The sequence below is a fragment of the Dermacentor andersoni genome, chromosome 1 (genome assembly GCF_023375885.2).
Source record: "Dermacentor andersoni chromosome 1, qqDerAnde1_hic_scaffold, whole genome shotgun sequence".
NCBI classification, from domain to species: domain Eukaryota; kingdom Metazoa; phylum Arthropoda; class Arachnida; order Ixodida; family Ixodidae; genus Dermacentor; species Dermacentor andersoni.
In genome coordinates, this window is record NC_092814.1 from 56,439,237 (window position 1) to 56,453,939 (window position 14,703).

A 14,703-nucleotide genomic window follows, 5' to 3' on the forward strand; every position below is an offset into this window, starting at 1 on the left:
GATCAATTTTGACCACTAGAGGTTCTTAGATATGCATGGCATCCCGCTACGCAGAAATTTTTTTACTCCATTCGCACAGGAATGTGGCCAATTAGTCCACAATTAGAATGCACCAATTCACGATTGGAAGTGGAATGCCATGGCCACTCTGTCACAGTAGTTGGTCACATTTACTAAGGTAACCTATTGTAACTATTACAATGATACCACAAATAAAAGAAATATTACTTATTCAGCACTTAAACACCATACTCGGCAGCAGAATACCATAGCTACTGAGGCACCGTGGTGGATTTTCAGCACTAAAGATGTGCTCTTTTCTTGGGGTGCATTGTTTACTGTAAAATAGCAAGGGCTCTTAAAAGGGGACATGGCGTTCGATAACAACTTTATTTCTTTGTGGATGTTTATGAAAATTGGCAGACTTATCAGCAACATTTTTTTGATACTACTGTAATTTCATAAAGATATCTTTAGAACTTTTTTATGTATAATATTTTTCTCCTTCTGGCCTTGTTCCAAGGCTGAATCACTTAAAAATATGAAAGAACACTTGTGCAAAGCACTGTGCATTCTAAGATGAATGGTTGATGTTGTGACATTCTTAGATTTTTCTATTTGCAATGCAATTTTTATAGTTCTAATTTAAGAGGTGACTGCACCACAGGCGTTTAGGCTGTGAGCAAATAGCCGAATCATTATTTGTAGTAAAGTCGAACTGCAGAAGCAAGAGTGTCATGCCTTGGACAGTACATCCAGGAATACAGGAAAAAAAAACGGAACTGAAATAGATCTAGTGGTCACGAAGAAATAAGTGGTACAAGCAAAGCAGTAAGCAAGAAAAGTCATTTTTAGAACATTATCAAAAGGCACCGGGGTTGTAGTCTTCTGTGTCCTTTTCAGTGCGCGGCTTCTTGAGTGCCCCGTTTTTGGTTTGATGTGCCTTGCTTGACTTTTTTTTTCCACAAGACATCCTTTTCCGCTGCTCTGCGAAGAGCATGTTGTCCCGGTTGCAGTCCAAGTGTTGCAGAATACTCAGCATACGCAGGGTGGGCCCCAGCATTGTATTTGCAGACTGCCTCATGGACAGCTGTCTCTGTCGCAACCAATGATGCGTTTTTATCTTTTATCCACTCCCTAAAAACATGCACCCCGAATTCCACAAGGAAAGGAGGGCCGAGCGGTCCAAAGCCCTACATCAGAAATTCCACGCCTTCAAGGACGTAGTCTATGTCGACGCAGCAGAATACATAGAATGCAACTGTATGTCCCTCGCAGTAGTGGACTCCTCGGGTGAAATACGCGCTGGTGGTTCAATCCGCACCAGAAGCTCTGAAACAGCGGAAGAGGTGGCTATCGCTCTGGCAATAGTCTCCACACATTGTCATTACATTATTAGCGATTCCAGAGCAGCAGTACGCAATCTTGCAAAAGGTCGGGTCTCGGCTCCCATAAAACACATACTAGACACCAACCAACACCCATGACCAATCCAGATCATTTGGGCACCAGCACACTCCACCCTACCCGGCAACGATGCCGCCCACACCGCCACTTGAGGACTCTCCAACCGAGCATCCGGACGACTCACGCTAGGATCAGAGAGGGATCGCATGGTCAGTTACCAGGAAATAACTCAGCACTACAGGTTAGCCAGGGCAGTGTACCCGCCAGCACACAAATCGCTTAACAAGCGAGAAGAAATAGCTTGGAGATGACTTCAGACGAAAACTCCTACCCCAACCCCATAGCCTATCACTACTTCTAGCCGGACCAATACCCTAATACATGTAACCACTGTAAGAAAAAAGGGGATCTGTTCCATATTATGTGGTCGTGCCCAGCGGAAAATCACACAAATCATGAAATAAGTAATACTGAGCAGTGGGAGGCCATGTTGCTCAGCTCCGACCCTGACCTGCAGGCCAAGGTCATCAAGAAAGCTGAAGAAGCTGCCCGGGCCCAGGGGCTCGTGGCTGCCTAACAACAAGGTCATCCATCAATACCTTCTTTTCAAATAAACTCTTTCCTCATTCACTCTTGGCAGCAGCGACCATATGACTGAATGAAGGCTTTCGGCAGCGTTTTGGTTTTTTTTCCCCTAGGCAACGGCTGAGGAGCTGCATGCCAGAAAGGCGTAGGTACACGAGTAGCAATGCATCGGCAACATGCTTTCCAAGCCGGTACTTATGAGGAAGTGGAGGCTTCTCTGCTTCTGCAGCCAGACGTTGGCACCAACTTTGGGGACCCTGCGGCCAAAGGTCATGATGGGGGTCTCCATCGGTAGATGTTATATGATAATATGTTGCCATCACTGCCTTTTGCATGTCTTGAACATTGTCGTTGTCACGCAGAGCCATACCGTAGTAATTAGTCAGTTTCCTTATTAAATCTTGAGTGAGGTCACCTTTCCCTCCAAGATGTTGCCTTTTCTTGCCTTTTGTGATCAGAGCACGCAAAGCCGTCCTCATCCTTTTCTTGACATGATTAATGCAGTCCTCCTTTATAAATGGAATAAATCCATAAGTCTTGTCCTGACAGAGTGCTACAAAGGTTCTACTGTCACCATCGCAAACAATGTTTGCCAAGGGACCTCCTGAGTAGAGTCAATGCTGCTTCAGCCTCCATTCTGCCAGAGCTCACACCTGTGTTTTTTTGGCAGACGTGTGATGCTTTCCAATCATCATAGCCTTCATCCCCTTCTTTGGGGCCAAGCGTGCAACCATGGCATCGGTTTGATAGGATACACAGTCGAGCACCAGTCCTGTGAAAAATTCTATTACAGTGCCGACACCTATGTGGGATGTATGGCCACGTGTTAACCATGTCCCATCATAAACCACTGTTATGTTGTTATTAAAGGTAGGGTCCATCTCCCTATAAACATTGTGCACTGCCACCACAGCATCAGAAAAAATATTGGCAGCAGCTGTCTCACTGGGAGGTCTGAACTCAGCCTTGAGATGTTTCTGAAATGCTTTATGATGCACCCTTCTATGGCAGACATTCATTATTGATGAGAAATCGGTCAAGGCTGTTGTCCCTTTGCCAGTACTTTGAACAGCCTGTACAGCTCTCATATTCACATCAACAATTTTGCGACGTTCCTTTCACGATGATGACACCTTCGCGACAGTGCCGCAAAACGCGCATGTCAGTATCATTTGCACTGCTAATCAGTCTTGCTCCCAGCTGAACTGAAAGTCCTGGTTGGGAGCACTGCTGGCACTTAAGATTTGCCGAGAAGCGCGTTCAGGACAGTCATTTGAACCATGAGAAACTCCTCCGCTTGTTCCATACTGGCAAGCACCTCGCCTTCACCTGTCAGTTATATTTTCCACGCGGTCGCTGACACCAAACTTAGTTTTGCTTGCACTTTCGCGGCGACCTCCCAGGATGCTTTGGCCGATACAAAACACAGCTCCAAGCACGCCTTAATGGTGCCACCCGTACTTGTAGATAGTGTAGCAACATCATGCGAAGTGCCGAAACGATAACTGAACACACCCGAGCTGCGATCGCTGGATGCATCCGACGATGTGGAACACGGCACGACAAGCTCAACAGTGCCACTGCTGTTTGCACGAGATGTTTCGCCCGCGTAAGTGCCAGAGAGCGACTCCTCAACATTGTCGACACAAGTAGGTATCCCGCCCGCGTGTGAAGTGCTCAGCGGCGGCTCCTGAATGGCATCATCGGCACGCGTACGCATCCTGCCGGCATGTGGAGTCCTCGGCTGCGCGTCTGTGACTTCTGCGCTATGCTTCACAGTACTGCCACGCGACCTTGAAGCAGTCTTTTTCACCGTCTGCGATTTTCGCTTACGAGTGGCGTAAGTATGAGCCGTCTTGTACTTCAGCGGTCGCCGACCCATGGCCACCAGTAAACTTCCGAAACTACGCACCACAAGCACTGATGAATGCGTCGAGCTGATATGTCCAGAGTAGCGTATCACAACACAAACCAGATTCTGAAACTATGTTCCCCACGCACTGACAGCGAGCAGATATGTCCAGAGGCGCATATCACAATACAAGTCAGCTACGTTCCGCAAGTACTGATGAATGCGTCGAGCTGATGTGCCCAGAGTAGCGTATCAAAACACAAACCAGATTCCAAAACTATGCTCCCCATGCACTGACAGCAAGCATATATGTCCAGAGGCGCACATCACAACAGAAGTCAGCTTCCGAAACTATGCTCCTCACGCACTGACAGCGAGCTGATATGTACACAGGCAGGCGCATATCACAACACAAGTCAGCTACATTGCGCAAGTACTGGCGATCCTGGCAAGCCGAGATGCGAAGAGCCGCTTATCACTTGTGGAGTCCGCTGACGAAACTACGCTCCGTACGTGCTCATGAACAATGCGAGGCAATTGTCAGACGCACAAGTCACGGGTGATATCAGATGTGAGCTTCTGAAACTATACACCACACATACAGACGAACATCACGCGCCGAGAGGCGCGGCCTGCACTCAGCGGCACGGTAGCAGAAGACGCACACCGCCAATGAGACCAATGGCAAAGCTCCAATTGGCCACGCGACGGGCGTGGCCAATCGGAGGCCTCGGAACTACCTTGAATTATTTGCTTTTGTGTGCTTGCTTCTGAATGGAGGAGGTGGCTGGCGCGGCAAATTTAAAGACGGAGAAATACGCTTTCCAACACGGACAAAATGGCAGTGCTTGGTTGCGCAGTTGCAGAGATATCATAGCTTGAAAAATGCAGTTTTTTTCTCGATTTCTGCGGAATTTTTTCGTCACGTTGGCTGCTACAAACATTTTTTTTAGCACTTCAACGCAGTTTTCAGCATTCATATTTCGGAATCAGATAAAAAAAAATAGTTATAAAAACGAAATATGTGCTTTTCAAAAAATCAATTTTTTGGTCATTTTTCGTGATACGAAAGCCACGTCCCCCCTTAAGTGCATGACCACAATATTGCTACATTAGCACGCCTGAAACAAACAGATGCTACGTATGCAACTTATAGTTAGGAGAGATGAATGAGGACAGTAGAGAATTAGGTGGAGTGTCAAGAGTGCAAAATTTACAAGTATAGCATGGGTTAAGTTGACAAAAGAGTAGGACAATTGGAGAGCTCTGGTCAGGTGTTCCACAGTATTGAACATGAAATATTATCCAAAAACAACTTTACCAAAGTTGTAATATGTTGTCTGTACTATAGACATTTCAGACATTAAACTTGGCATCACACTTTATCAGTGTCCTCATTTTATTGATGCTGTTCACTGACAGCATGCAAACTTTCAGTGACATGTAAGCCTGTATCAGTCCTACATTACACCAATAGTTAGTCTTCATTTTACGTGTTGAGTCACCGTTCATGGCTGTGGCATTTGCATACAATGACATGCCAGCTGGTGCGGGCGGGTCTTCTCAATACTTGCAGCTGACAGCGACATACATGTATTTACATTTTACAGCAACAACTTTGACATCACCAGCAGCAATGGATGAGACACTGGTGCGACCATCATAGAGCACAGTCATTCATGTGGGCCGCCTAGAAAGTGTTAACATGACAAACACCATGGATTCTACACGATATGCTTGTTGCAAACCTTGCTAGGGGCTATTTAATGTCAGCGTAAGCACTTGTTATGCTTGCAAAGAAAGCATAAGACTAGAATAAACCGACAAAATTCAGTTACAGTACAGTCTATGCGCTAGAGCTGGCTCTACATATCGAATGCCGTCACCTTGCAACCTGTCAGCGGCCGTGTACCACGAAGGAATGCATAAAGCGCTGCTGGCACTGAACGGTCTGCAGTCATCTCGTTGCCCAATATAGCAGCAACCCTTTCAGGTGGAGCATCCTCATAGCCGTTCAGCATTTTTTTGATGATTACGAGCTTTTCAGTGTAGAAACTGTAAAGGTGGAAAAACAGGCAATCAAAGTAATCACCAGCCAGAAGATCGGTTTCTTTATGCTCATTTCACTACAAATTCACACAATAAACTACTGATCCATGAACATTAATTTGTGCTAGCAACTACTGAATATTATGCAGCTCCTTGGTAGCTCTGTGCAAAGCCCACTGTTCATTACTACAAATAGCTCCAATCTTGAACGGCGCTGAGTGACACTAATCATGGTAAGTAAGACAAATGGACACATCAGACGGGATGAGAGAGCACAAACTACCAACTAGTTTATTGTAGATGAACCGTGGCCCTTACATGGCCTGTGGTCAATTGAGCATGTGCAGATGCCAAGGCTAACAAACAAGAAGTGGAAAGAGACGCTTATGAAAAAGTGGATGCAATGAATGATTAATCATTGTCAGGTCTTTGAGTTTTATATGATGCATTCTTTGAGAACTTCAAGCACTGCCTGCCTGCCTGCCTCATATGACTTTGAGTCACTTGACTCTCTCCCGATTCTCGCGTACTACCTGCACCCAGCCAGATGGTGCATGCAAGATCCGGGTACTACACGTTGTTGGCAGAACATTGGATGGCAGTTACCTCCGCATAAACAGCGATTCAAAAGCAAGTTTCTCCCTTGTGCACGCTAACCGGCTCCTGATGCTCCCAAAGAAGCTCTTGGAAGACCCCAGCATCATCAAGAAATGTGTCAACATTTGACATTGCATTCCTCAGTGGTTTACTTGAGCAGCTCGAGGATGGAGTCCTACCGGGGTACTGCTTGATGCAGAGAAAGAGGAACATGTTTGCAATGATTGAGAAGCTAAGCAAGCCCACATTCTGACCCTCAGCGTGTCCGAACTCCATAATGAATGCCTGCTCGAAGTTACTGACAGAGTCAAAAGGCCAGCCAAAGTGCGCCGCCGCAGGGTTCATGCCATAGCCAGATACCTGCAAAAGCTTCCCATAACTTAAGATTCCCAAATCACATGGGATCTGGATGCAAAAATTTTTGTGCGCAGCAAGGTTGCTAGACATAACCAGGTGTTGGTTCTCTCCTCATTCTCTTCTTGTGTCCTGTATCACCATGAACATGAGGTGCTCCTGCATTCTTATTTATAAATCAAGAAACTGCAATGTGCACCCTTCTGGGAGCTCATGAGTGAACTTAAGTTCCTTATGTGCTCTTTCAAAAAGTTTATTCATTTAGAAATAAGGATACAGGAACACCACAGGTGCTGGGGGCTGCTATGCTTTCATTCCGGGCACTCTAAAATAATCAAAAGAGGAATTGCCCTTGTGTGCCTCAAACATGCCATTAAAAAATCATGCTACCACAGAACTGCAGACAGTTTGGCGAAACAGATTAATAAACTCCGGAAGAGTAGCTACCCAAAAGGGATGGTTACGCATGATGATGATTGGGGTTTTTGGCACAAGGGCCAGAAGTGGCCAAAGAATGCCAAGGGTATGTTACAGACTGACATTGGTAAATGAATAATGAATATGAAGATACAGATGAAACACAGCTGTATACAGGCCTAAAAAATATTTGTTGGAAAGTGTGTAAATATATTCGTAATAAAACTAGACAATGATACATGACATATGCTATGGAAAAGCGAAAAAGTGAAAAGAGGCAAAGTTCTGTAGCTTGTCATACTGTTTCTTATCGTGTACTTCCAAATAGAGGCCACTGATGAGCTGCAACTGCCACGGTGGTAACAGCTTTGCTGGAGGCATCGGACGATGTTGAAGAAATGGTACCCCCCTTCAACGCTGAGACTGCATATGCAACGAGAAAGGCTCTCTCACTGCAGGTCGATTGCGAAAATCTTCGTAGCTTTGTAACCTGAGCCTGTAGTATCACATAGACATTTTGCTACAAGGTAAGATAACTCATGTGCTTTTCTGGTTGTTCAGAATGTATCACATGATACCTAGGAAAGTTTTCACGCTAGTGGCCAAGAAATTGAAATACTTTCGTGTGTCCTTGTTTATGAGGCCGATCAGGGAGTTTGGGAAAATAATTCCCCATAGAAAATTGCCCGTTTTCAGCAGCAACGCAGCCGCCCACCATGGAGCCCAACAAGGGGATGCCGTAGGTCTAATAAAAACAAGCCCTGCGAATGCCAAATGTACGTTTCCGCTATATCCAAATATGTACAGCGAAGGTTGGTTGTACCACACAAGGTTAAACCTCGCTGCCAAGAATAACAGAAGTAAAAAGAAGTGTAGAGAGGACAGGAAGATGGTTACGCAGATTAGGAAAAAGCTGCTAACGGACATGAAAAGGAAAGAGAAAAGGAAAAAAAGCACCAGTAGATAAAACCAACTAACCGGTCAATGGAATGTATGTGCACAACTTTTCTCACAAATTTAGGAAAATTACGACCAGACATAACATTAGGGTGCTTTTCTCAGTTCCGCAAAAACTCGCAGGCACGTGCAAAAAGGTCACGAAAAACTTAACCATGAACACAGCTTCAACGTCAAACAGGGTCAGTTCATGAAACTTTCAAAAGGCATAGTATATAGAATCTCATTTTCACACGCAAAGCATACATCGCACAGACAGAGTGCTGCCTGAATGAAAGATTAAAATGACATAAATACATGTGCTAACAGCTGGTTGTGCTGCTGTGCACGGCAAAATGTGTTCCTGCACAACAAAATTAGAAAGAACTGCTGTTGCCAGCGACTCTAATAACAAGACTACTAGGGAAATTTAAGAGGCTCTGAGGTAGGAAAAGAGGCTGACACATGTGTGAGTGCACCTTTTATCTTTCTCATGGCACCCAAGATATAGGTGGCAAAAAATGTCACTTAAACAAAACATCAAACACCTAGTGGTAGTTAACCACTCATTGCATCCACTGGTTCATTAATATGTCTGCCCACTTCCAAGCTGTCCACATCTTTTTGTTGTCTAGTTAGCCTTGGCATCTGCACATACTTATTATAGACCACAGCCAATATAAGGGTCACAATTCATCAACAATAAACCAGTTGGTAGTTTGCACTCTCTTGCCCTATCTGGTGTGTCTATTTGTGTTACTTACTGTGATTAGCGTCACTCAGCGAAGTTCAATATGAATGAAAAATTTGCCCAGTTCCTCGCCTTACTCAAGTAGCTTTCAATTTCCCAGCAGAGTCAAAACAGTGCACTGAGGCCTTCATAGTAAACTTATGATCTACAATAAACAGGGTGTCCACGAAGTTGACATTTCCAAATTCCCTGAGATTTCCAGGTTTTCCATGAGTACCTTTGCAAAATTCTCTGAGTGACACAGAACTTCGTTTTATGTCAAGACGGGTTGACACCATGTCGCTCTAAGCTGCCACTCTCGAGTAAGCATAATAAAAAATAAACAATATGACTTATTTAGATGCGACAAACTTCCTTCCCATTTATTCCTCAATGCCTAGACCGTTTCTCTTTTCGTCCTCCTTCTACAGCACGTTCGCCCTGCAGACCATTTGAAGCATCCTCTTAGCCAGTTGTACAGTCAACGTCAAATTTTTCAGACTGCCTAGGGGCCATGAAAACGCCAGAAAAATCGGGACATACGAAAAAAATGAATGCATGTCTTTTACTGTCCTTAAAGGGTCCCTGACCAGGCCACATAACGAATTTCAGTTATACGCTGGAAGTTGTTACGTGCCCTTCGAGGAGCGTTCTGCTCTAAGAATTTTTCAAATGGGTTGATTGACAGCCGAGATAGAAATATTTCAGTGCCGCGAACCCATGATTTCAGGAGGCGAGGGCCACTGCCAAGTGAGACACTCTCTGCACTTGCCCCGTCTAGCCTCTGCAAGTGAAATCCTTCCACTGCATTCTCCTGTACCGGAGCTCGAGGATCGTGTGACGCATACATCACGGGCCCACCTTTATCTTTTGCCCCTTGCTCTTTAGTTGTGCGGTGCACTTCCGCTGACGGTGTTACGCCCAAGCTGTTGCGTTTGTCTCGTTCGCGCAGCGCACGAGAACGCCCAACTAGTGGTATAAGCCAGTGCGACGTGAATACTGAGGAAGACACGAGCGGATCACAGGGCATGACGGCATGCTCGAGCATTGCAGAAAGTAACATAGTCTTGTTGCCTGCGTGCACGACAGCATGACGTGGGAATGTGCAGACGAAACGGAAGCACATCTCTTGCAGCGATGTGAAGTAGAACAAGAACACGCATACATTCGGTTTGTATGTTTTATTATTTCTGTAAACTTTAAATTGTCGAATGAAGCGACACATTACACAAATAACGGATGTTGCCTTGAATAATTCTCCAAGTCACGTGTCACTGCGAGCAATGTCACAGCAGTACGTGTATGCAGGCGTACTTGTACGATTACGTCTGCTCTCCGACTGGGAACCCGGAGCCCGCGAGAGGAAAGGCAGAGGCATTCGGTTTGAAATGTCAGCTCTTTCCGCAGCGCGCTACGATGTAATACTCCGCAGTCACGATCGTTAGCGCGCATAGTATACACAGCGCTTCTCAGCTCAAAATCGTCAGACTTAACTCAGCTCAAATCATCAGAGGGGCTCTTTAAGGGCTCAAATCACTGCAGGCACATCCGAAAAGGCTCAGAAGACTTACCAGTACACTAATTAGGCATATCAGCGCTCGTACTGTGACAGGAGATGGCGGGTGCAAGCGTGTATATTAAGGAATACATACAGTGTCCGATGACAATTGGCCTTCTTACCAAGCTTATGCTTAACCGCAATACTTTTGCGTATGCTTCTCCACGAAACATTTCTGTACTGAGGAAGAAGCAGACTTTCGTGAGCAGGCAATCTGCAACATGCCGTGCTTTCCGAACTTCGAAAGAAATCGCAAGGACAATAAATGCAGAGTGGGTGCCGTTGCTGACAGCGGCGATTTCTTTCAATGAAAAACATGGCACAGAATGGCAAGAAGCTTAATAGCGAACGTCGAAGCAGCTAGGCTTAGCGTTGCCGCCGCGTTGCCTACGGCTGCCAGCAGATCCGCGTGCGAGAGCGCCAGTTCGAGGCAACAAGGTAATCAAAATGGCGGCGATGGTGGTAGCTTTGATTAATGCTGTTTCGGACCGCCAGTTACGGCAAAAGTCCGAAAACTTGGTCAGTGAAGGGTTCTTGCGTCCGGAATTTCAGACGTTCTGATACATTGACTATAACGGGGATGTGGTGGCGCTGCGAAGCCGTCCGAATTACCATATTTACTCCAATCTAGGCCGACCCCGATTCTAATCGACCCCCTGAAGTCCGAAGCAAAAAAAAAAAAAAAAAAAAAAAAAACCTCAAATGTAGGCCGAACAAAAAAAGCGAGGGCAGCGTTCACATAATGCAAACGGCATTTATTGAATCTGAACGTGCAGAGCTTATTCAACATCGTCGCTGCTAGACTCGTCGCTGTGTTCCTTGTCACTGTCGCCTTCAAACAGTGCACTATCTTCGATACCGTCAAGCGCATTGGATATGCTGCACTCTTTAACCCTTTCGCTGTCACGGACGTACCGGTACATCATCGCGCTTCCCCCCCACAGTGTCACTGACGTACCGGTACGTTCTCTATCGTTCGTTCAAAATTTCGCGCCTGAGCGCAAAGCTGGCACTCCTGGATTGGCCACGCCATCTGTTGACTCTTTCTACAAGTTCGTATATTCGCCCCGACCTGTGTTAACCCATGTATTGAAGAGTACGGTGCGACTGCCACTCCCCACTTTCTCTATGCTTAGTGACGCGGTGGCTCCGCGTTCGCTGGATCATGCGTCGCGCACGGGTGGTTATGGGTTCAAGGGTTGTTCTGCCATCTCCGCTGGTTTGAAGGTTTTTATTTTTCTTCTGTTGATGTGTCTGCTACGGCGCGTCAAGTTCAGGCGCACGTGCCGTTGCCTCTCCGAAAAGAGTGATTCGATTGCTGCTTTCGCTCTCTCGCCGCGCCCTCGCTTCCGACTTGCAGCAGTAAACGTAAAGCCCTTCGAACTTTGCTTAGCCTTTTTCCATCTCCCTCTGTCTTCTTGATTAGGCAACGTCCCATTTCTCTCCGTTGTGCGGGCGACTGAAAGCGCATCCTCCCAGCGCGCGGTTACTTTTGGATGGCTGAGCGCGCGGGACCTTCGTCTGCTCATTGGAGCGGTGGCTCAATTCAGATTCAGAATACGAGCCGAGCTCGGATTCGGACTCGGACAGAGTCGCATGCGAGGAAGAGGGTTCCGCATCGTCAGATTCGGATGTTTAACGGATATTATAGTCAGGCTGATGATGATGATGATGTTTACTAACAGCAGCTGCAGAACACTGAAATGTGCATATTGTATTGACTATGTTATTTGTATACCAATCATAATCAAAAATAAATTGCTACGTTCATTCCCTGTTATGCTCGTTCCCTGAAACCAAGCCGACACTGGGGGTGCGTCACGGCCAGAAAGGTCCGACAGCGAAAGGGTTAAAGGCATGCACGATCTAAGTACCTGGGATGTCGTCCCACGCTGTAGCAACCCAGCCCGCCAGCTGCGATAGCTATGCACGTTTGATGCGTCCCGTTGCCGTTAGCATGTGGTCTTCGTCAGTCAACCAGTCCGTGTAATATTTCTGCAGAAGATCCTTGAAAGGTTTGTTCATGCAGACATCAAGTGGCTGCAACTGGCCCGTCATGCCGCCCGGTATGACAGCGAGGTCCGCATTCACTTGGGCGAGCGCAGCCTTCACGTTGTCGGTCAAGTGCCCACGGTAAGAGTCGACAACCAGGAGCGAGTTCTTTGTCAAAAGGGTTCCTGGACACCGTCGCCACACAATCTTGACCCACTCTTCCACCATCGCACCCGTCATCAACCCGTTCTCATTTGCCCGCACAATGACATTTCTTGAGCAAATTTTCTCGAGCAGGCAGTGACTTCCTTTTAAATATCATATAAGGAGGGAGTTTATGTCCATTAGCTGTGCAGCACAGCACCACAATTGCGCGCTGCTTCTCGTAGCCTGCAGAGCGCACCTTCACCTCCTTGGCACCCTTTTCATTCACAGTGTACGCCACTGGCATATCAACATACACAGCCGTCTGGTGGGCGTTGCCGATTTGCCCAAGGTTGTAGCCTGCCGCTTCTCTCTTTCGCAGTACATAGCGCTGAAAAACTATAAGCTTTTCTTCGAAATTGCTTGGCAGCTTCTGGGTGATTGAAGTGCGACGACGGAGGCTGAAGCCGAAGTGCTTCATGAATTTCAAGCGCCAGCCCCAGCTGGCTTTGAAAGACTTTGACGTTAGGCCTTGCTCCCTCGAAAGTTCCCTAGCTTTCGCTTGGAGCACTTCTGTTGTCGCTGGAAGGGCAGCTGCTCTCTGCGTCTGAACAAAGTCGGCCAAAACTGTCTCCACTTCGTGGTGACAGCCTTTCTTTGGTCCGCTAAATGCCATCCTCGTTGCGGCACGCGCAAAAAGCTGCTGTCGTTGTCCCCTCCAGCGACGAACGTTTTTCTCGTGGACGCCGAAGTCCCGCCCGGCTTGAAGGTTTGACGATGCCTCTGCGGCTATCACAACTTTTCGCTTGAAAGTGGCACTGTGGTGGCCTCTCCTGCTTGGTGCCATCACGATAACACCACGCTGCACACCGATACGGCCGACACGACACAGGTCAAAATGGAAACCTCGCTTGTGTACGGTTGGCTACTGGCACGGCTAGTAGCGGCTGCGACACTGACTTTTCTAGATGGCGCTAGCTATGCACCACATTTAGCAGTTTCAATGAAAAACTGGCGCGTTTTTTAATATCTTTGAATCTAAGCCGACCCTAGAGTTTGGAATATGATTATTTGAAAAAAACCTATCGGCCTAGATTTGAATAAATACGGTGTCAGGCGTCCGAAAGTCGGTCGTTGACGGTACACCGGCAGCTCCTCCAGCGGACGACACGGGGTCAAGGAGGATTCGTTACGATTCCTCTCTACCGTGACTTTCTTTCCCTTTCAACAAAATTACAGCTCATTTTCCCTGATAGAAGCACAAATTCCCTGAGTTTTCCCTGAGTATATCCAGACTATTAGAAATCCCTGAGAATTCCCGGTTTTCCCAGTTTTCCCAGTTGGTAGACACCCTGAATAAAGCTATTCATAAAATCACAATTCAGGTTCCTCTGAGGTAACATCCTCCCTATCCCTGCACTCCACTTCCACATCTCATTACAAGAGATTTGGCAAATTTTAATAAAATGAGGCGATCTTTTTTTGTGGAAATTATAGTTATTAAAACTTGTCTGTGTAGACATTGAATTCTGTCGCATCAGCTGGGTTATTTGAAAAACAGACATTACTCGCAGAATAAAAACCAGCATGATGCTAGCTAATTAAACTCACTAATCAACTTTAATATTATTCACTTTAGAGGAGATGTCCCAAATGAAGAATTGAAGCTGAGCGGTAAAGAAGCGAAGTCCATTTATCAGGAATATATTGTGCTTAAGCACCAGTTTTGAGGAATCTTGTTACGAAGAACTGCTACTGCACATGTCCTCGAATTCTGTCGCTAAATGCAATTATGTTCCAGTTAACACTGATCAACACTGGAAAAATGCAGGTAAGTGTTAACTGGACCATCAATACATTTAATCAAATTGAAAGTGCAGTGCTTGTGCGTGTCCTTCTACTATTTGTGCAATCTTTTTGTGCTACAGTTATATATGGTCAGCCTTTGTAGACCTGATCAGCCAGCTTTATTATCGGAGACCACTGCCCTTTTTGAACACTCTGTGGCCTACACAGATGCAGAATGAAAAGTAAGAATGGTATGTTTTATGAGCCCAACACACTATAACGCTCAAGTCGCTC

At 46.2% G+C, this 14,703-nt stretch overlaps 1 protein-coding gene across 2 annotated transcripts in view; it reads right to left on the bottom strand.

Annotated features, from left to right (window-relative positions):
- LOC126544597 (ADP-ribosylhydrolase ARH3-like) overlaps nt 1–14,703 on the bottom strand; it is a 99,572-nt gene that overhangs the window by 8,347 nt on the left and 76,522 nt on the right. For both annotated transcript variants that reach the window (XM_055061517.2, XM_050192015.3), the window contains one exon: nt 5,731–5,899. In XM_055061517.2, the coding sequence (XP_054917492.1) occupies nt 5,731–5,899 (169 nt within the window). The remainder of the gene's footprint in view (nt 1–5,730; nt 5,900–14,703) is intronic.